At 39.9% G+C, this 23,643-nt stretch overlaps 1 protein-coding gene across 2 annotated transcripts in view; it reads right to left on the bottom strand.

Moving 5' to 3' along the window:
- Nucleotides 1–23,643, bottom strand: part of SLC16A5 (solute carrier family 16 member 5) — a 168,705-nt gene that overhangs the window by 31,707 nt on the left and 113,355 nt on the right. For both annotated transcript variants that reach the window (XM_053708886.1, XM_053708887.1), the window contains exon 4: nt 18,498–19,313. In XM_053708886.1, coding sequence (XP_053564861.1) covers nt 18,498–19,313 — 816 coding nt within the window. The remainder of the gene's footprint in view (nt 1–18,497; nt 19,314–23,643) is intronic.

Raw genomic sequence — 23,643 nt, 5'->3', positions numbered from 1 at the left:
CAGCAGATTAGGGGTTCATAGGAATAATGTAGGTGGCGGCGGTGTCCGGAGCGGCAGATTAGGGGTTAATAATATAATGCAGGTGTTGGCGATGTCAGGGACGGCAGATTAGGGGTTAATAAGTGTAAGATTAGGGGTGTTTAGACTCAGGGTTCATGTTAGGGTGTTAGGTGTAGACATAACTTTTATTTCCCCATAGGAAACAATGGGGCTGCGTTAGAAGCTGAATGCTGCTTTTTTGCAGGTGTTAGGTTTTTTTCCAGCTTAATCTGCCCCATTGTTTCCTATGGGGAACTCGTGCATGAGCACGTTTAGCCAGCTCACTGCTGACTTAAGCAGCGCTGGTATTGAGGTGAGATGTGGAGCTAAATTTTGCTCTACGCTCACCTTTTTGCGGCTAACGCCAGGTTTAAAAAAACCTGTAATACCAGCGTATTAGTGAGCGGTGAAAAAAAAAAGGCTCGTTAGGACCGCACTCCTGTTACCGCAAAACTCGTAATCTAGGCGATTATTTGAAGTAAAATCCCATTGATATTTTACATTTTTTAGTACACATGGATGACTAGGAAAAGGAAATTGTTCAACCATGACTTCCTGTTTCACATGGGGTATAAATATGAGGTAACACATAGCTAGGCCAAATTCCCTTAGTAATTCATTACAATGGGTATGACCAAAGAATATAGCTGTGATGTGTGGCAAAAGGTTGTTGAGCTTCACAAAAAGGGAAGTGTCTATAAGAAAATAGGAAAAGCATTGAAAATGCTAATTTTCACCATCAGGGCAATAATTAAGAAGTTCCAGTCAACTGGAAATATTATGAATCAAGATGGAAGAGGATGTTTGTTTATATCTCAACGCACTGTGAAGAGGATGGTTTGAGTGGCCAACATATCCCCAGGGATCACAGCTGGAGAATTGCAGAAGTTAGTTATGTCAGAAAGCCTCAAACTACAATCCGACATCACTTACATCACCATTCACCAAAAGTTGTTGTAAGGGTTTCAAGAAAAAGCCTCTACTCTCATCCAAAAAAAAAAAACCCTCAAGCGTCTTCAGTTTGCCAGACTCTACTGGAACTTTAAATGGGATTGGCTTCTATGGACAGATGCTACCACAATAGAGCTTTTTGACAATAAACACCAGAGGTGGGTTTGGCGCACACAAAGAGGTAGCCATATTGAAAAGTACCTTCCTATTCTTGTAGGATACATGGCATCATGGACTCAGTCAAATATCAACAGATATTAAACACCTGACTGCCTCTGCCAAAAAGCTTAAAATGGGCCGTGGTTGAATCTTCAAGCAGGACAATGATCCAAAACGTACAGTACATCAAACTCAACAGAAATATTTTACTGACCTAAAAATCAACGGTCCTGTCATGACCATTGCAGGCCCCTGACTTGAACCCCATAGAAAACCTGTGGGGTGAACTGAAGAGGAAAGTCCACCAGCGTTGACCTTGAAATTTGAAGGATCTGGAAAGATTCTGTATGGAGCAATGGTCTCAGATCCCTTGCCATGTATTATCCAACCTCATCAGGCATTAAAGGAGAAGACTCAGAGATGCTAGCTTGGCAAAGAGAGGTAGCACAAAGTATTGACTAAAAGGGTGCCAATAATTGTTGCTCACATATATTTAACAATTTTTTTTGGACAAACCTATGTTGTGTTTGCAATTGTTTGATATCTATGAGAACAGAGTATTTTTGTGCACTTTTTAAACAAAACATCAAAAGATTAAACAATAAAGGCAATTTTCAGCCTTCAGGCCGTTACCTGTACTCCCTTGTCTTGTGTCTTGCCTGTATGTAGTGTGTACATTCTTTTTCATTAAAGTACCTTTTTATCTTACTCCCGTGGAAGCAGTGCCTGCATTTTTTCTTACATTTTACAACCTTCTTTGCTCATATTTACCAAGGGTGCCAATATTAGTGGATTGCATTGTACACATATAAACATAAAAATATATATGTATTATATATAGACATATTTATAAGTGCATTGGAGCCCTTTGCAGTCGATTAGCTGAAAACAGGAAAAATCCTATTTATACAATATTCATCTATAATATAATCACGTTTGTAACGCGTCCGTCGCCAGTCGCGCACGCATCCTCAAAGGAATGTTGGTTGTGCGCGCAGCCAAAACAATCCAACTTGATGCAGCGAAGCCACCGCGTGGTTAAAGAATGCACCACGTAAGCTGCATCCAGGTGGATTCCGAAAATGGCAGGGTGGTGAAAGAATCCACAGATGAAGCCTTATAAAAAAAAACCTGCACTAAATAACAAATGAAATAATAAAAAAACACGTAACCACCCACAATAAATAAAAAAAACAAAAACAAACCGCCCGCACAAATTAAAAAAAACTAACCTCCCGCACAAAGCATTAACAAACTTCTAAACCGCCAACCCCCACGTCGCAAAACAGGGGCGTCGAGGCTCCTCGATTGTCCGCCGCACATTGAAGATTAAATGCAAGGTACCCTATATTTATTGGGGTACCTTGCATTCCTATTGGCTAAAATTTTGAAATCAGCCAATAGGATGAGAGCTACTGAAATCTTATTGGCTGATTTGAACAGCCAATAGGATTTCAGTAGCTCTAATCCTATTGGCTGATTTCAAAATTTCAACCAATAGGAATGCACGGTATCCCAAATTGAATGCGGTACCATGCATTCAATTTTCAGTGTACGATGGAGATTGGATGAAAGGGAGCCTTCCTGCCGCTTTGGACCACCGCCGCTGAGGAGAGCCACTCTGGATCCGTACATCGGGGAAGACCGCTCCGCAACTCCGCTGTGCGCCGCCTTCACTCCGGATGAAGATTGAAGATGTTGGAGCTGCCTGGAAGAAGACCTTCACCGCCGGACTTCAGGAATGTTGAGTACCTATTTGGGGCTTAGGGGTCGATTTATTAAAGTGCGGATGGACATTATACGATGTAGCGTATAATGTCCGCGGCACATTGAGAAATGCCAATAGCATATGCTGTCGGCATTTATCATTACACAAGCAGTGAACTGCTGGTGCAATGCCGGCCCCTGCAGATTCGCAGCCAATTGGCCCCTAGCAGGGGGTGTCAATCAGCCCGATCATATAGGACAGAGGCAGCGGACAAGTTATGGAGCAGCTGTCTTTAGACTGCTGCTTCATAACTACTGTTTCAGGCGAGCCTGAAGGCATGCGCGGAAACAGGGGCATCAAGCTCCATTCGGAGCTTGATAATTCGGCCCCTTAATCTTAGGCTTTTTTTTCGGGGGGGGGGGGTGGCTTTTTTTTTAGATTAGGGTTTTTTGGCTGTAAAAGAGCTGAATGCCCTTTTAAGGGCAATGTCCATACAAATGCTCCTTTTGGGGCAATGGGTAGCTTAGTTTTTTTTAGACTTAGTTTTTTTTATTTTGGAGGGGTTAGTTGGTTGGGGGGGGTTACTGTTAGGGGGTAATTGGTAAAACATTTTTAGTAAAAGAGCTGTTTAACTTAGGGCAATTCCCTACAAAAGACCTTTTTTTAGATTAAGGGGTGTTTTTATTTTGGGGGGATTTTTTTATTTTTAGAGGGGTATTAGTTAAGGTTTACATTTTTTATTTTGGATAGCTTTGTTTATTTTTTTTTACATTTTTCAAAACATTAGCTTGGGGGTTTGTATTTTTAAAAAAATATACTGCCCTCTGGGCAGCCTTATTGCCTAGTGTTTAATGTGTTTACCTGTGTGTGTACTGTAAATATTTCACATTCCATATATAGATATATATATTTTACCAAAAAATCAACATATATATATATAAAAATTAAGATTAAACAGAACATATTCTTCTATATGAAGAACATTGGAATGTGAAATATTCATAATTTCTGTCGGATTAGTGCTCTTGCATTTTGCATTAAAGGGACATGCCACCCACATTTTTTCTTTTATGATTTAGAAAGAGAATGCAATTTTAAACATCTTTCTAATTTACTTATATTATTTAATTTGTTTTGTTCTCTTAATATTCTTTGATGAAAAGCATATCTAGATATGCTCACTAGCTTCGGATTGGTTGCTGCACATAGAAGCCTCGTGTGATTGGCTCACCATGTGCATTGCTTTATCTTCAACTAAGGATATTTAAAAAATGAAGCAAAATAAATAATGGAAGTAAATTGTAATGTTGTTTAAATTTCTATTCTCTATCTGAATCATGAAAGAAAGATTTTGGGTTTAGTGGCCCTTTAACTATTCGAGTTAGCTCGCAAATATGGGTGTTAGATTTTTTCAGTTTTCATATTCCATTGACTTCTATGGGAGAATATGTTCATGCAGTTGCGATATTCAAAGTTCAACTTTTTGCGCACAGCAGGTTGTTGCTGGCGGGCTAACTTTTTACTTACAATTTGTAATTCGAGTGCAACCCGACACACGCAAAAAGCCTCTGTCTAACAATGTTAACGTGCAAGCGGAATCTCTAAATAGCGCTCCACTTGTAATCTAGCCAACAATGTTAAAAACATTGCTGCCATTGAGCACTATATACACACATGCACGCTCTATGAGCTTATACAGGTTTACTCTTTAGCAAAGGATACCAAGAGAGCAAAGCTAATTTGATACTAAGGGTAGATTTATTATGCTTGCGGAGGCAGCTGTTTCCGCATGAGCTTTAAGGCTCGCCGGGAAACAAAAGTTAAGAGACACCTCAGAGGTGGCAGACTGCAATCATCCTGATCGGATACGACTGGAATGATTGACACCCCTGATCGGCCGCAAATGTGCAGGGGGCAGCATTGCACAAGCATTTCACCAGAAATGCTTGTGCAATATTAAATGCCGACAGCGTATGCTATCGCGAATCATGTCTGCCCGACATTTAATAAATCTACCCCATAAAGTAAATTTGAAAATTTCTTAAAACAGAATCTGAATAATGAAAGCTTCATTTTGACTTTATTGTCCTTTTCAGCGTCACATTTCAGTGGATATTTTTACGTTTTTATGCTATGTGTATTTACAATCCATCTCTCTATTTGTACATATAACCAAATAGAATTGCAAGTCATGCTGATATAGCGATACAATAAGGGCACTCATTACTTTCTGAGCTTTAAAGAGAGATTTGTAAGCATATACAGGGGGGGCTTCCGGTTAACTACCCACCTTTGCAGATATGATAACGTAATTGAATCTCTCCCTTTGTTATAAACAAAACCTAGACATTTAATATGGAGTTTTTTCTACCTCTCCCAAGGACTTGAAACCGAACTTTTTTTTCATGATTCAAACAGAACATACAGTTTTAAACAATGTTCCTGTTTACTTCTATTATCAAATTTGCTACATTCTCTTGGTGTTAGTTGTTGAAGGAGCAGCAGTGTCCTACTGGGAGCTAGCTGAAAACACTGGGTCAGCTAATAACAAGAAACATATATGCGCAGCCACCAATCTTGCTCCCAGTAGGGCATTGCTGCGCCTGCGTCTACCTAGGTATGCTTTTCCAACAAATGATATGAAGAGAACAAAACAAATGAGATAACAGAAGGAAATAGAAAAGTTGTTTACTATTGCATGTCCTATTTGAATCATTAAGGATTAATCAGAGCTTTTGTGTCCCTTTAATTCCTCATATTTGTATTATTCTGCATTAATGGACAAATAAGACGCTCTAACATTACTAATCCTAGTTTACATTGCTCATGTTCCTTTCACGTAGCAAAGCATTAAACCTTTTGGTTGGTATAAAATTCTATCTATTGCACAAATATTTGTTCAGGTTTTATTTGTAACCCAACTCATTTTCATGCATTCTTCAGCAATTTGATAGTTTTTAGAAAATTAGACGAGAGTTTTAAAAGAAAATTAGCACCGTTCCCAGAGTATGTTGCTTAGCAACACAAACTATTTATATTAAAAAACTTGCTTTGCACTTGGTACCCTCCACTGTGATCAAATCAGCTGCAGTAGACACAAATGTAATTAAAGGGACACTGAACCCAAATTTGTTCTTTCGTGATTCAGATAGAGCAGGCAATTTTAAGGAACTTTCTAGTTTACTCCTATTATCACATTTTCTTCATTCTCTTGCTATCTTTATTTGAAAAGCAAGAATATAAGTTTAGATACCGGCCCATTTTTTGTGAACAACCTGGGTTGTTCTTGTTGATTGGTGGCTAAATTCACCCACCAATAAACAAGTGCTGTCGATGGGCTGAACCAAAAATTGGCTGGCTCCTTAGCTTAGATGCCTTCTTTTTCAAATAAAGATAGCAAAACAAAGAAAAAATGATAATAGGAGTAAATTAGAAAGTTGCTTAAAATTGCATGCTTTATCTGAATCACAAAAGAAAAAAATTGGGTTTAGTGTCCCTTTAAAAATAGTTTACTAAATTTACATCAGACTTATATGTTTAATTCATATATTTTTCTTCATGGTTTTAAACAATATCTTTGGCACTCTATCAATATCACAAGACAGCGCTAAGATTAGCGCACAATCTGGTATTACCAGTCAATGGTTAAAAAGAAATACTAGGGTATGATTAGCGTGACCAGCCCTCTTTATGGCACCCTATACTTTCAATGTATAGCGCAGCTGCACTAAATATCCCTCAGATTACTAGATGAACAAATAACAATGCTAAAAATGTTAGCATGATTGAGACCTGAACTAAAGTGTTACAATAACAATATAACAAAACACATGTAAAACATTAAAATAAAGTATTACACTCATATAAACATATTAAAGGTAAAATATATCGGCTAGATTACGAGGTTTGCGGTATGGGTGAAAAAGCAGCATTATGGCTCTTTTTCACTACCGCTGGTATTACGAGTCTTGCAGGTTTAGCTGCACCGCACACTTTTTTGGCCGGAACGCAACGTAACTACCGCAGCTTTCAAAAAGTCCTTTTTCAATGGGACTTCCATAGCGCCGGTATTACGAGTTTGCCTGGGAGGTCAAAAAGTGAGCGGTACAGCCTAAAACTACAAGATCCATAACGTAAACTGAAAGTCAGTAGTTATGGGTTTTATGCTACAACGCCGTAACATAAAACTCATAACTAAAGTGCTAAAAAGTACACTAACACCCATAAACGACCTATTAACCCCTAAACTGAGGCCCTCCCGCATCGCAAATAATAAAATAAAATTATTAACCCCTAATCTGCTGCTCCGGACATCGCAGCCACTAGAATAAACATATTAACCCCTAAACCGCCGCACTCCCGCATTGCAAACACTAGTTAAATATTATTAACCCCTAATCTGCTGTCCCTAACATAGCCGCCACCTACCTACACTTATTAACCCCTAATCTGCCGCCGCTAACATCGCCGCCACCTACCTACATTTATTAACCCCTAATCTGCCGCCCCTAACATCGTCGCCACCTATCTACATTTATTAGCCCCTAATCTGCCGCCCCCAACGTCGCCACCACTATACTAAAGTTATAAACCCCTAAACCTAAACCCTAGGTCTAACCCTAACACCCCCTACTTTAATATAATTAAAATAAATCTAATAAAAATTCCTATCATTAACTAAATAATACCTATTTAAAATTAAATACTTACCTATAAAATAAACCCTAAGCTTGCTACAATATAACTAATAGTTACATTGTAGCTAGCATATGTTTTATTTTTATTTCACAGGCAAGTTTGTATTTATTTTAACTAGGTAGACTACTTACTAAATAGTTATTAACTATTTACTAGCTATCTAGCTAAAATAAATACAAATTTACCTGTAAAATAAAACCTAATCTGAGTTACACTAACACCTAACCTAACACTACAATTAAATAAATGACATTAATTAAATACAATTAACTAAATTACAAAAAATAACAAACACTAAATTACGCAAAATAAAAAAAGAAATGATCAAATATTTAAACTTACACCTAATCTAATAGCCCTATCAAAATAAAAAAGCCCCCCAAAATAAAAAAAACATAATTTATGCTTACCTGATAAATTTATTTCTCTTGTAGTGTATCCAGTCCACGGATCATCCATTACTTATGGGATATTAACTCCTCCCCAACAGGAAGTGCAAGAGGATTCACCCAGCAGAGCTGCTATATAGCTCCTCCCCTAACTGCCATTACCAGTCATTCGACCGAAAACATGCAGAGAAAGGAAAACCATAGGGTACAGTGGTGACTGTAGTTTAATGGAAAAATTACCTGCCTTAAAGTGACAGGGCGGGCCGTGGACTGGATACACTACAAGAGAAATAAATTTATCAGGTAAGCATAAATTATGTTTTCTCTTGTTAAGTGTATCCAGTCCACGGATCATCCATTACTTATGGGATACCAATACCAAAGCTAAAGTACACGGATGACGGGAGGGACAGGCAGGCTCTTTATACGGAAGGAACCACTGCCTGAAGAACCTTTCTCCCAAAAACAGCCTCCGAAGAAGCAAAAGTGTCAAATTTGTAAAATTTGGAAAAAGTATGAAGAGAAGACCAAGTTGCAGCCTTGCAAATCTGTTCAACAGAAGCCTCATTCTTAAAGGCCCAAGTGGAAGCCACAGCTCTAGTAGAATGTGCTGTAATTCTTTCAGGAGGCTGCTGTCCAGCAGTCTCATAGGCTAACCGTATTATGCTACGAAGTCAAAAGGAGAGAGAGGTAGCCGAAGCTTTTTGACCTCTCCTCTGACCAGAATAAACGTCAAACAGGGAAGACGTTTGTCGAAAATCCTTAGCTGCCTGTAGATAAAATTTCAGGGCACAGACTACATCTAGATTGTGTAGCAGACGTTCCTTTTTCGAAGAAGGATTAGGACACAAAGATGTAACCACAATCTCTTGATTGATATTCCTGTTAGTGACCACCTTAGGTAGGAACCCAGGTTTAGTACGCAGAACTACCTTGTCTGAATGAAAAATCAGATAAGGAGAATCACAATGTAAGGCAGATAACTCAGAGACTCTTCGAGCCGAGGAAATCGCCATTAAAAACAGAACTTTCCAAGATAACAACTTGATATCAATGGAATGAAGGGGTTCAAACGGAACCCCCTGTAAAACATTAAGAACTAAGTTCAAACTCCATGGTGGAGCAACAGTTTTAAACACAGGCTTGATCCTAGTTAAAGCCTGACAAAAAGCTTGAACGTCCGGAACTTCTGACAGACGTTTGTGTAAAAGAATGGACAGAGCTGAAATCTGTCCCTTTAAGGAACTAGCGGATAAACCCTTTTCTAAACCTTCTTGTAGAAAAGACAATATCCTCGGAATCCTAACCTTACTCCATGAGTAACTCTTGGATTCGCACCAATATAAGTATTTGCGCCATATCTTATGGTAAATCTTTCTGGTAACAGGCTTCCTAGCCTGTATTAAGGTATCAATAACTGACTCAGAAAAACCACGTTTTGATAAAATCAAGCGTTCAATTTCCAAGCAGTCAGCTTCAGAGAAATTAGATTTTGATGTTTGAAGGGACCCTGGATCAGAAGGTCCTGTTTCAGAGGTAGCGACCAAGGTGGACAGGATGACATGTCCACTAGATCTGCATACCAAGTCCTGCGTGGCCATGCAGGCGTTATTAGAATCACTGATGCTCTCTCCTGTTTGATTCTGGCAATCAATCGAGGAAGCATCGGGAAGGGTGGAAACACATAAGCCATCCCGAAGGTCCAAGGTGCTGTCAAAGCATCTATCAGAACCGCTCCCGGATCCCTGGATCTGGACCCGTAACAAGGAAGCTTGGCGTTCTGTCGAGACGCCATGAGATCTATCTCTGGTTTGCCCCAACGTCGAAGTATTTGGGCAAAGACCTCCGGATGAAGTTCCCACTCCCCCGGATGAAAAGTCTGACGACTTAAGAAATCCGCCTCCCAGTTATTATCTTATAAAATAGATCTTTGATACTTCCATCATTGCTAGGGAGCTTCTTGTCCCTCCCTGATGGTTGATGTAAGCTACAGTCGTGATGTTGTCCGACTGAAACCTGATGAACCCCCGAGTTGTTAACTGGGGCCAAGCCAGAAGGGCATTGAGAACTGCTCTCAATTCCAGAATGTTTATTGGTAGGAGACTCTCCTCCTGATTCCATTGTCCCTGAGCCTTCAGAGAATTCCAGACAGCGCCCCAACCTAGTAGGCTGGCGTCTGTTACAATTGTACAGTCCGGCCTGCTGAATGGCATCCCCCTGGACAGATGTGGCCGAGAAAGCCACCATAGAAGAGAATTTCTGGTCTCTTGATCCAGATTCAGAGTAGGGGACAAGTCTGAGTAATCCCCATTCCACTGACTTAGCATGCACAATTGCAGCGGTCTGAGATGTAGACGTGCAAAGGGTACTATGTCCATTGCTGCTACCATTAAGCCGATCACCTCCATGCATTGAGCTACTGACGGGTGTTGAATGGAATGAAGGACACGGCATGCATTTTGAAGCTTTGTTAACCTGTCTTCTGTCAGGTAAATCTTCATTTCTATAGAATCTATAAGAGTCCCCAAGAAGGGAACTCTTGTGAGTGGAAAGAGAGAACTCTTCTTTTCGTTCACCTTCCATCCATGCGACCTTAGAAATGCCAGTACTAACTCTGTATGAGACTTGGCAGTTTGAAAGCTTGAAGCTTGTATCAGAATGTCGTCTAGGTACGGAGCTACCGCAATTCCTCGCGGTCTTAGTACCGCCAGAAGAGCACACAGAACCTTTGTGAAGATTCTCGGAGCCGTAGCCAATCCGAATGGAAGAGCTACAAACTGGTAATGCCTGTCTAGAAAGGCAAACCTTAGATACCGGTAATGATCTTTGTGAATCGGTATGTGAAGGTAAGCATCCTTTAAATCCACTGTGGTCATGTACTGACCCTTTTGGATCATGGGTAAAATTGTCCGAATAGTTTCCATTTTGAACGATGGAACTCTTAGGAATTTGTTTAGGATCTTTAAATCCAAGATTGGCCTGAAAGTTCCCTCTTTTTTGGGAACCACAAACAGATTTGAGTAAAACCCTTGTCCTTGTTCCGACCGCGGAACCGGATGGATCACTCCCATTAATAAAAGATCTTGTACGCAGCGTAGAAACGCCTCTTTCTTTATTTGGTTTGTTGACAACCTTGACAGATGAAATCTCCCTCTTGGGGGAGAGAATTTGAAGTCTAGAAGGTATCCCTGAGATATGATCTCTAACGCCCAGGGATCCTGGACATCTCTTGCCCAAGCCTGGGCGAAGAGAGAAAGTCTGCCCCCCACTAGATCCGTTCCCGGATCGGGGGCCCTCGATTCATGCTGTCTTAGGGGCAGCAGCAGGTTTCCTGGCCTGCTTGCCCTTGCTCCAGGACTGGTTAGGTCTCCAGCCTTGTCTGTAGCGAGCAACAGCTCCTTCCTGTTTTGGTGCAGAGGAAGTTTATGCTGCTCCTGCTTTGAAATTACGAAAGGAACGAAAATTAGACTGTCTAGCCTTAGGTTTGGCTCTGTCTTGAGGCAGGGCATGGCCTTTACCTCCTGTAATGTCAGCGATAATTTCTTTCAACCCGGGCCCGAATAAGGTCTGCCCTTTGAAAGGTATATTAAGCAATTTAGATTTAGAAGTAACGTCAGCTGACCAGGATTTTAGCCACAGTGCTCTGCAGTGCCTGAATGGCGAATCCGGAATTCTTAGCCGTAAGTTTAGTTAAATGTACTACGGCATCTGAAATAAATGAGTTAGCTAACTTAAGGGCTTTAAGCTTGTGTGTAATCTCATCTAATGGAGCTGATTCAAGTGTCTCTTCCAGAGACTCAAACCAAAATGCTGCTGCAGCCGTGACAGGCGCAATGCATGCAAGAGGTTGCAATATAAAACCTTGTTGAACAAACATTTTCTTAAGGTAACCCTCTAACTTTTTATCCATTGGATCTGAAAAGGCACAGCTATCCTCCACCGGGATAGTGGTACGCTTAGCTAAAGTAGAAACTGCCCCCTCCACCTTAGGGACCGTTTGCCATAAGTCCCGTGTGGTGGCGTCTATTGGAAACATCTTTCTAAATATCGGAGGGGGTGAGAACGGCACACCGGGTCTATCCCACTCCTTAGTAACAATTTCAGTAAGTCTCTTAGGTATAGGAAAAACGTCAGTACTCGCCGGTACCGCAAAATATTTATCCAACCTACACATTTTCTCTGGTATTGCAACTGTGTTACAATCATTCAGAGCCGCTAACACCTCCCCTAGTAATACACGGAGGTTTTCCAGCTTAAATTTAAAATTTGAAATATCTGAATCCAGTTTGTTTGGATCAGAACCGTCACCCGCAGAATGAAGCTCTCCGTCCTCATGTTCTGCAAATTGTGACGCAGTGTCTGACATGGCCCTAATATTATCAGCGCACTCTGTTCTCACCCCAGAGTGATCACGCTTACCTCTTAGTTCTGGTAATTTAGCCAAAACTTCAGTCATAACAGTAGCCATATCCTGTAATGTGATTTGTAATGGCCGCCCAGATGTACTCGGCGCTACAATATCACGCACCTCCCGAGCGGGAGATGCAGGTACTGACACGTGAGGCGAGTTAGTCGGCATAACTCTCCCCTCGTTGTTTGGTGAAATATGTTCAATTTGTACAGATTGACTTTTATTTAAAGTAGCATCAATACAGTTAGTACATAAATTTCTATTGGGCTCCACTTTGGCTTTAGCACATATAGCACAGATATCTTCCTCTGAATCAGACATGTTTAACACACTAGCAAATAAACTAGCAACTTGGAAATACTTTTCAAGTAATTTACTATAATATGAAAACGTACTGTGCCTATAAGAAGCACAGAAAAAGTTATGACAGTTGAAAATTAATAAACTGAAAAGTTATAGCATCAAATCTTTGTAAAAAACACAATTTTAGCAAAGGATTGCTCCCATTAGCAAAGGATAACTAACCCTGATAGCAGAAAAAAAAAAAAAAAAAAAAAATACAGAAATAAACGTTTTTTTTATCATAGTCAACTACAATCTCACAGCTCTGCTGTGAGTGATTACCTCCCTCAAAACAAGTTTTGAAGACCCCTGAGTTCTGTAGAGATGAACCGGATCATGCAGGGAAGACAATAAACTTCTGACTGAAATTTTGGATGCGTAGCAAAAGCACCAAAAAAGGTCCCTCCCCCTCACACATAACAGTGAGAGAGATCAGTAAACTGTCATAAATTAAATAAAACGACTGCCAAGTGGAAAAAAATAGTGCCCAAAACATTTTTTCACCCAGTACCTCAGAAAATTAAACGATTTTACATGCCAGCAAAAAAAACGTTTAACATTAATAAATTGAGTGTTATTAAAAAGCCTGTTGCTAGTCCCTGCAAATTAGGCTAAAGTTTTATGCATACAGTATAATTCCAGTGAAGTGCCATTCCCCAGAATACTGAAGTGTAAAATATACATACATGACAGCCTGATACCAGTTGATGCTACTGCATTTAAGGCTGAGTTTACATTATATCGGTATGGCAGAATTTTCTCATCAATTCCATTGTCAGAAAATAATAAGCTGCTACATACCTCTGATCTGAAGTTTACCTCTCCTCAGATGGCCGAGAAACAGCAATATGATCTTAACTACTCCGGCTAAAATCATAGAAAAACTCAGGTAGATTCTTCTTCAAATTCTACCAGAGAAGGAATAACACACTCCGGTGCTATTATAAAATAACAAACTTTTGATTGAAGGTATGAAACTAAGTATAATCACCACAGTCCTCTCACACATCCTATCTATTCGTTTGGGTGCAAGAGAATGACTGGTAATGGCAGTTAGGGGAGGAGCTATATAGCAGCTCTGCTGGGTGAATCCTCTTGCACTTCCTGTTGGGGAGGAGTTAATATCCCATAAGTAATGGATGATCCGTGGACTGGATACACTTAACAAGAGAAAAAAACCTAGCCTACAATAAACTACCAATAGCCCTTAAAAGGGCCTTTTGCGGGGCATTGCCCCAAAGAAATCAGCTCTTTTACCTGTAAAAAAAAATACAAACAACCCCCCAACAGTAAAACCCACCACCCACACAACCAAACCCCCAAATAAAATCCTAACTAAAAAAACTAAGCTCCCTATTGCCCTGAAAAGGACATTTGGATGGGCATTAAGCTCTTTTTCGGTGGACAAAAGCCCTAATTTAAAAATAAAACCCACCCAATAAACCCTTAAAGAAACCTAACACTAACCCCCGAAGATCCACTTACAGTTTTTGAAGACCCGACATCCATCCTCAACGAAGCGGCAGAAGTCCTCATCGAAGTCGGCAGAAGTCTTCATCCAAGCGGGCCGAAATCTTCATCCAGGCCGGCAGAAGTCTTCATCCAGAAGGCATCTTCTATCTTCATCCATCCGGTGCGGAGCGGCTCCATCTTCAAGACATCCGGGGTGGAGCATCCTCTTCTTTCCACGGCGACTGAAGAATGAAGGTTCCTTTAAGTGATGTCATCCAAGATGGCGTCCCTTGAATTCCAATTGGCTGATAGAATTCTATCAGCCAATCGGAATTAAAGGTGAAAACATCCTATTGGCTGATGCAATCAGCCAAAAGGATTGAGCTTCAATTCTATTGGCTGATCCAATCAGTGGATCTGATTGGATCAGCCAATCGGAATTCAAGGGACGCTATCTTGGATGACGTCACTTAAAGAAAAATTCATTCTTCAGTCGCCGTGGAAAGAAGAGGATGCTCCGCCCCAGATGTCTTGAAGATGGAGCCGCTCCGCGCCAGATGGATGATGATAGAAGATGCCGTCTGGATGAAGACTTCGGCCCGCTTGGATGAAGACTTCTGCCACTTCGTTGAGGATGGATGTCGGGTCTTCAAAAACTGTAAGTGGATCTTCGAGGGTTAGTGTTAGGTTTTTTTAAGGGTTTATTGGGTATGTTTTATTTTTAGATTAGGGCTTTTGGGCACAGAAAAAAGAGCTAAATGCCCTTTTAAGGGCAATGCCGATCCAAATGCCCTTTTCAGGGCAATGGGGAGCTTAGGTTTTTTAGTTAGGATTTTATTTGGGGGGTTGGTTGTGTGGGTGGTGGGTATTACTGTTGGGGGGTTGTTTGTATTTTTTTTTACAGGTAAAAGCTGATTTCTTTGGGGCAATGCCCCGCAAAAGGCCCTTTTAAAGGCTATTGGTAGAGTGTTTTTTTTAATTTGGGGGGGCTTTTTTATTTTGATAGGGCTATTAGATTAGGTGTAATTAATTTAAATATTTGATAATTTCTTTTTTTATTTTGTGTAATTTAGTGTTTGTTATTTTTTGTAATTTAGTTAATTGTATTTAATTAATGTAATTTATTTAATTGTAGTGTTAGGTTAGGTATTAGTGTAACTTAGGTTAGGTTTTATTTTACAGGTAAATTTGTATTTATTTTAGCTAGGTAGCTAGAAAATAGTTAATAACTATTTAGTAACTAGTCTACCTAGTTAAAATAAATACAAACTTGCCTGTGAAATAAAAATAAAACCTATGCTAGCTAAAATGTAACTATTAGTTATATTGTAGGAAGCTTAGGGTTTATTTTATATGTAAGCATTTAGTTTAAAATAGGTATTATTTAGTTAATGATAGGAATTTTGTATTAGATTTATTTTAATTATATTAAAGTAGAGGGTGTTAGGTTTAGACTTAGGGTTAGGTTTAGGGGTTTATAACTTTAGTATAGCGGTGGCGACGTTGGGGGCGGCAGATTAGGGGTTAATAAATGTAGGTAGGTGACGGCTATGTTAAGGGCGGCAGATTAGGGGTTAATAAATGTAGGTAGGTGGAGCTATGTTAGGGGCAGAAGATTAGGGGTTAATAAGGATATGTTGGATGGCGGCGACGTTGGGGCGGCAGATTAGGGGTTAATAAGTGTACCGAAGGTGGCGGCGATGTCAGGGGGGCAGATTAGGGGTTAATAAATGTAGGTAGGTTGCGGCAATGTTAGTGGCGGCAGATTAGGGATTAATAACTGTATGTAGGTGGTGGCGACGTTGGAGGCGGCAGATTAGGGGTTAATAAGTGTACTGTAGGTGGCGGCGATGTCAGGGGCGGCAGATTAGGGGTGTTTAGACTCGGGTTTATGTTAGGGTGTTAGGTGTAAACATTAATTTTTATTTCCCCATAGGAATCAATGGGGCTGCGTTACAGAGCTTTACGCTCCTTTATTGCAGGTGTTAGACTTTTTCAGCTGGCTCTCCCCATTTATGTGTATGGGGAAATCGTGAACGAGCACATAAAACCAGCTCACCGCGGCGCTGGTATTGGAGTGTGGTATGGAGCTCAATTTTGCTCAACGCTCACTTCTTGCCTGCCAAGTTTATGCAAACCTGTAATAGCAGCGCTCTAGGGAGGTGAGCGGTGACAATAACTTGCAAGTTAGCACCGAGCAGCTATTACCGCAAAACTCGTAATCTAGACGTATGTTTGTTATTGAATACAGTTTTAAAAGGGGTTTTAAAGGAATAAATGTGTTTGACAGGGAAAGGCTCAAAGGTGTGAGTGTGCGTGTGTGAGTGCGGGCGTATGTATGTATGTATGTATGTATATATATATGTATGTATATATATATATATATATATATATATATAGTGTATATATACTTTGATCTCTACTCTGTCAAACACCTTATTACATATCATATCCTTTTAAAACAGTGACTTTTTTAATAGAAATGCTTGAAATAGACTTGTTCAGATGAAATTTTTTTATATATTACATACATGTGTTTATATTATATATATATATATATATATATATATACATAAAACTATAAAAAAAATCTATATCTCTAGGGAGATTACATATGGTCCGTGCACCCTTGTTTGGTTCCCAGTTTGTTTGATACAAAGCACGCATTGCTTGGCTGTAGATAAGGACCCAGGAGGGAAGAGTCCTTGACGTGGTCCTGGGCTTGAACCATTTGACCAGACCCAGTAACTAACTCTTCCACTTTGCTTTCAATCTTATCTTAGCTGTGTGCTTGCAAGAGAGTGCCAGACTCTCTCTGTGTGTTGTGTTGATTAATTTGTTTTGGAATTTTTCCTATAGGTTTTGCACCCAGACTTGGGTCTCTAGTAACTGTGCAGCTGGCTGTGAGTTCTATTGAGCACCCAGGGCTGTGCATTTTGCAGGGTCATAGGATGTGTACTCAGTCCAGTTTGAGAGTGCAGTCCACATTTTCTTCTTCGGGTAAAGTCGGCGAAAGCCAGAAGAGCACGCCCCATAGAGGTCTATGGGGAAAAGAATTTAGCATTGCTACGCTATCCGCCCTCCAGATTTTAGTGTGCCTGAGCCTTTTGCAAGAGCACAAACTTTTTTATTTTTAACTTGTAATATGAGTGCTAGAATATGATCGCTATTGATTTAACTTGAACGGTATTAGCGCTCAATAGCGCTAATATTTTTGCACTCCATAATATTTTATTGAATTTATTTGATTGAATTTATTTTATATTCATATTTTTATATAGAAAATGTTAGGTTTACATAAGTCTTAAATATAATTTTATAGAACTAGCGCTGTGGAATTTGTTGGCACTCTACAAATACCTGTTAATAATAAAATAGAACATATCTACATGGCATATTAGGAGATTCTTTAAAACTAGTAAAGGAAGATGGAACTTCTATTGTCATTTAATGGCAGCATACAGAAAGTTGTTAACGGCTAAATGTAAGGTGCAAATTATTATTGTCATCATCATTTATTTGTAGAGCGACAACAAATTCCGCAGAGCTACTTATGATAATTTGGTGAGCACAAAATGAAAATGTGGCGGCTGTTTTAATTTGCATACGTTTTAATTGCTAGCTGAAAATGATTAACACCACCAATGTAAACTCTTCTTATATGCGTTAAACCACTGCAGAGGGGTTATACGCATAGGTAAAGTTTCATTTGGGAGAGGCAAAAATTACAGTGCTCAAGAAAAACTCGGTGAATGATCCAGTCAGGAGCCGTAGGTCACACAGGCTTAAAGGGACATTCTAGTTAAAATTAAACTTTCATAATTCAGATAGGGCATGCAATTTTAAACAACTCTCCCATTTACTTTTATCATCAAGATTTTTTTTTCTTTTGGTATTTTTTGTTGAAGGCTAAACCTTAGGTAGGCTCATATGCTAAACTCTAAGCCCTTGAAGGCCACCTCTTATCTCTGTGCATTTATCATTTTTTTTTTACAGCTAGACAACGCTAGTTCATGTGTGCCATATAGATAACACTGTGCTCACTCCCGTGGAGTTAATTATGAGTCAGAACTGTTTGGCTACTATGCAAATCTGTCAAAATAACTGAAATAAGGGGCAGTTTGCAGAGGCTTAGATACAAGGTAATCACAGAGGTAAAAAGTATATTAATATAACTGTGTTGGTTATGCAAAACTGGGGGATGGGTAATAAAAGGACTATCTATCTTTTTAAACCATTCAAACTCTGGAGTAGACTGCCCCTTTAAGCATAGTAAGCTAGAATCAGTCATACAAAAATTACATGATCTAATGGAATCCTACAGTATATTATATATACTATGACTCACCTGCCAGAGGAGGCCCCATTAGGATGGTGATGCTCTCCAGAATGGTAAAAAGCCCAAAAGCTCCAGGGAACCTTTTCATTCCAACTGTGTCCATCAACACTTGGAACACCAATGACGCGATGACACTCATGGAAATGCTGTACAGGGCGCAGTATATCAATAGAGCTGGGAAAGTTACCCAGGCGGCACACACCAAGTTACTAAGTCCATTTAATATCACAGCTACACTGAAAAGGTATATGAGCTTCCCAGAGAAAATACGTTGTTGTGACACTAGTCCAGATATCGGCCGTGCAAAAATATTTATAAAGCCAATGAGGGACAGCAGTAATGCCGCTGTCCCTTCTTCAATTCCACTACTAGTGGCATATGGAACCAAGTAAAATAGTGGCAGAATAAACCCTAATACCATCCAGGTCACACCAATTGTATAGATCTGGTAGCGTCGGTGATGTAGAAGAAGGTCAAAGGCCATGTAACGTTGAATTCCTTTGCCTTTTTCCATTTCCTCCCCACCAGAAGAGATGCCATTTTTAACATTTGGGGCAAGCAACTCCTTCTCAGGCGCTGGTTTTGGGGCCCTTACAGGCCTCATGATGGCACCGCACACACAGCAGTTGAGAAGAACTCCACCAAAGATCATGAAGGAGCCTCTCCAGCCTACATACTCCAGTAGATGTTGGGATGCTAAAGGCCATAGAGCCATCCCAATGGAAGCCCCAGTGGAAGCCAGAGCATTAGCAAGGGTTCTGCGCCGGATGAAGTAATAGCCCAGCACTGTCACAGCCGATTGAAAACAGAAGCAAAGTCCTAAACCTGAGAGACATAGAAAAGAAGGATTAACATGCAGTCCAGAACCCATGCAGTGTTAATATGAGTGTAACTGTACTTTGTAATGTATTTTTGAAGTGTTTTGTGCAACTTTTTTGCTTTCGGAAAACAGTTATCCACAGCTCTGAGTTTTCGGTAAGGATTTCGCTCAACTTAATAATACAAGCGCAATGGAAAAGGGGCACAAATGATCGCTATTACGCTAGCGCAATCGTTTGCACCTCACTTGTAATCTAGCCCAAAGTGTTATACTGTATTTTTAGTGTAAATATTTCTCATTCCAATGCTCTTCACATAGAGGAATATGTTCTAAGTATTTATAAATAGATATTCCTATAGGTATTTGCATCTATCTATAGATATATATATATCTATAGATATATATATATATATATATATAATCATCTTTATATATATATATATATATATATATATATATATATATATATATATATATATATATATATATATATATATATATATATATATATATATATATATATATATATATATATATATATATATATATATAGGTAAGTATAGATATATATTTTACCAAAAAAACATCAGGTATATATAGAATTATATATTTATGAATAAATAGAACATATTCTTCTATGTGAATAACATTGGAATGAGATAAATTAATATTTATATTGGGTTAGCGCTTGAGTTTGTGCGATTTGTTGGGTGTTTGTTTGCGTTCCATTGAAATCCATTAACCATAACACGGTCGCAATATTGTAACTTTGGCTTTTTGCGCTCGTCGGGTTAGCATGCAAGCGAAAACGTTTTACTTTCAACTTGCAATACGCACAGTAACCGGCGTGCGCAAAACGCCAAAGTCGAGCAAAGTGAGTACGGGAACGATAAATAGTGCTCCACTCGCAGTCTAGCACTATAAATGGTAGAACATTGCAACAATACCAGTATATTATCTGTCTGATTGTCTTCATATCTATCTGTCTGTCTGTGCCAGTAATCCGTTCATTCATATCTGTCTATTTATATAAAATCTGCCCTTCTTCCAAATGTACTTGCCTTCCTGCCTAATCTAATTTTCTTCCTATGCTGCTCATCTACATGTCCCTTCTATTATTCTGTGTGACTGACTCCCATGTCTCTCTGCACAACTCACCTGCATCTCTCTGATGCTCTCGCTCTGTATGAACTACTAGTTTCCCTAACTGTCTGATTTGCTTGCACATTTATACGATGTTGTGCACGTTCGCATGAGAGTTACTGCAACCACAAACTTAATAAGCAGTTCTTGCATCTTATCCTCTGCACCATCTCAGAGATGGCCAAGTTAAATCCCCTTCAGCGTGCTAGTTTGGGGTTATTTACAGACCCTGCTCGTATGTGATTGTGCAAGAGCAGGGTGCAAGATTGCACAACATAGCTCTTCAGCAAGTGGTGATTATGGGCGGACAGGATCTCTGCTTGAGAACTTGTGGACTTGCTGCTTCATAAATGTACCACACTGTCAGCCTGATCTGCTCGTCATCCTGTTTATGTGTCTGCTTGCATGCATGCTTAATATGTCTGCCTTGTCTGACCTGCTTATCTGTCTAATCTATTTGTTTGTATCTACATGCCTGCCTGATCTGCTCGTCATCCTGTTTATGTGTCTGCTTGCATGCATGCTTAATATGTCTGCCTTGTCTGACCTGCTTATCTGTCTAATCTATTTGTTTGTATCTACATGCCTGCCTGATCTGCTCGTCATCCTGTTTATGTGTCTGCTTGCATGCATGCTTAATATGTCTGCCTTGTCTGACCTGCTTATCTGTCTAATCTATTTATTTGTATCTACATGCCTGCCTGATCTGCTCGTCATCCTGTTTATGTCTGCTTGCATGCATGCTTAATATGTCTGCCTTGTCTGACCTGCTTATCTGTCTAATCTATTTGTTTGTATCTACATGCCTGCCTGATCTACTCGTCATCCTGTTTATGTGTCTGCTTGCATGCATGCTTAATATGTCTGCCTTGTCTTACCTGCTTATCTGTCTAATTTATTTGTTTGTATCTATATGCCTGCCTGATCTGCTCGTCATCCTGTTTATGTGTCTGCTTGCATGCATGCTTAATATGTCTGCCTTGTCTGACCTGCTTATCTGTCAAATTTATTTGTTTGTATCTACATGCCTGCCTGATCTGCTCGTCATCCTGTTTATGTGTCTGCTTGCATGCATGCTTAATATGTCTGCCCTGTCTGACCTGCTTATCTGTCTAATCTATTTGTTTGTATCTACATGCCTGCCTGATCTGTTCGTCATCCTGCTTATGTGTCTGTTGCATGCATGCTTAATATGTCTGCCTTGTCTGACCTGCTTATCTGTCTAATCTATTTGTTTGTATCTACATGCCTGCCTGATCTGCTCGTCATCCTGTTTATGTGTCTGCTTGCATGCATGCTTAATATGTCTGCCTTGTCTGACCTGCTTATCTATCTAATAAATTTGTTTGTATCTACATGCCTGCCTGATCTGCTTGTCATCCTGTTTATGTCTGCTTGCATGCATGCTTAATATGTCTGCCTTGTCTGACCTGCTTATCTGTCTAATCTATTTGTTTGTATCTACATGCCTGCCTGATCTACTCGTCATCCTGTTTATGTGTCTGCTTGCATGCATGCTTAATATGTCTGCCTTGTCTGACCTGCTTATCTGTCTAATTTATTTGTTTGTATCTATATGCCTGCCTGATCTGCTCGTCATCCTGTTTATGTGTCTGCTTGCATGCATGCTTAATATGTCTGCCTTGTCTGACCTGCTTATCTGTCTAATTTATTTGTTTGTATCTGCATACCTGCCTGATCTGCTCGTCATCCTGTTTATGTGTCTGCTTGCATGCATGCTTAATATGTCTGCCCTGTCTGACCTGCTTATCTGTCTAATCTATTTGTTTGTCATGCCTGCCTGATCTGTTCGTCATCCTGCTTATGTGTCTGTTGCATGCATGCATGCTTAATATGTCTGCCTTGTCTGACCTGCTTATCTGTCTAATCTATTTGTTTGTATCTACATGCCTGCCTGATCTGCTCGTCATCCTGTTTATGTGTCTGCTTACATGCATGCTTAATATGTCTGCCTTGTCTGACCTGCTTATCTGTCTAATCTATTTGTTTGTATCTACATGCCTGCCTGATCTGCTCATCATCCTGTTTATGTGTCTGCTTGCATGCATGCTTAATATGTCTGCCTTGTCTGACCTGCTTATCTGTCTAATCTATTTGCTTGTATCTACATGCCTGCCTGATCTGCTCCTCATCCTGTTTATGTGTCTATTGCATGCATGCTTAATATGTCTGCCTTGTCTGACCTGCTTATCTGTCTAATCTATTTGTTTGTATCTACATGCCTGCCTGATCTGCTCGTCATCCTGTTTATGTGTCTGCTTGCATGCATGCTTAATATGTCTGCCTTGTATGACCTGCTTATCTGTCTAATAAATTTGTTTGTATCTACATGCCTGCCTGATCTGCTCGTCATCCTGTTTATGTGTCTGTTGCATGCATGCTTAATATGTCTGCCTTGTCTGACCTGCTTATCTGTCTAATACATCTGTTTGTATCTACATGCCTGCCTGATCTGCTCGTCATCCTGTTTATGTGTCTGCTTGCATGCATGCTTAATATGTCTGCCTTGTCTGACCTGCTTATCTGTCTAATAAATTTGTTTGTATCTACATGCCTGCCTGATCTGCTCGTCATCCTGTTTATGTGTCTGTTGCATGCATGCTTAATATGTCTGCCTTGTCTGACCTGCTTATCTGTGTAATCTATTTGTTTGTATCTACATGCCTGCCTGATCTGCTCGTCATCCTGTTTATGTGTCTGCTTGCATGCATGCTTAATATGTCTGCCTTGTCTGACCTGCTTATCTGTCTAATCTATTTGTTTGTATCTACATGCCTGCCTGATCTGCTCATCATCCTGTTTATGTGTCTGCTTGCATGCATCCTTAATATGTCTGCCTTGTCTGACCTGCTTATCTGTCTAATCTATTTGTTTGTATCTACATGCCTGCCTGATCTGCTCCTCATCCTGTTTATGTGTCTGCTTGCATGCATGCTTAATATGTCTGCCTTGTCTGACCTGCTTATCTGTCTAATTTATTTGTTTGTATCTACATGCCTGCCTGATCTGCTCGTCATCCTGTTTATGTGTCTGCTTGCATGCATGCTTAATATGTCTGCCTTGTCTGACCTGCTTATCTGTCTAATCTATTTGTTTGTATCTACATGCCTGCCTGATCTGCTCGTCATCCTGTTTATGTGTCTGTTGCATGCATGCTTAATATGTCTGCCT

This window comes from Bombina bombina, chromosome 1 (assembly GCF_027579735.1).
Source record: "Bombina bombina isolate aBomBom1 chromosome 1, aBomBom1.pri, whole genome shotgun sequence".
Lineage (NCBI taxonomy): Eukaryota > Metazoa > Chordata > Amphibia > Anura > Bombinatoridae > Bombina > Bombina bombina.
This window is presented reverse-complemented; position numbering and strand designations above follow the sequence as displayed.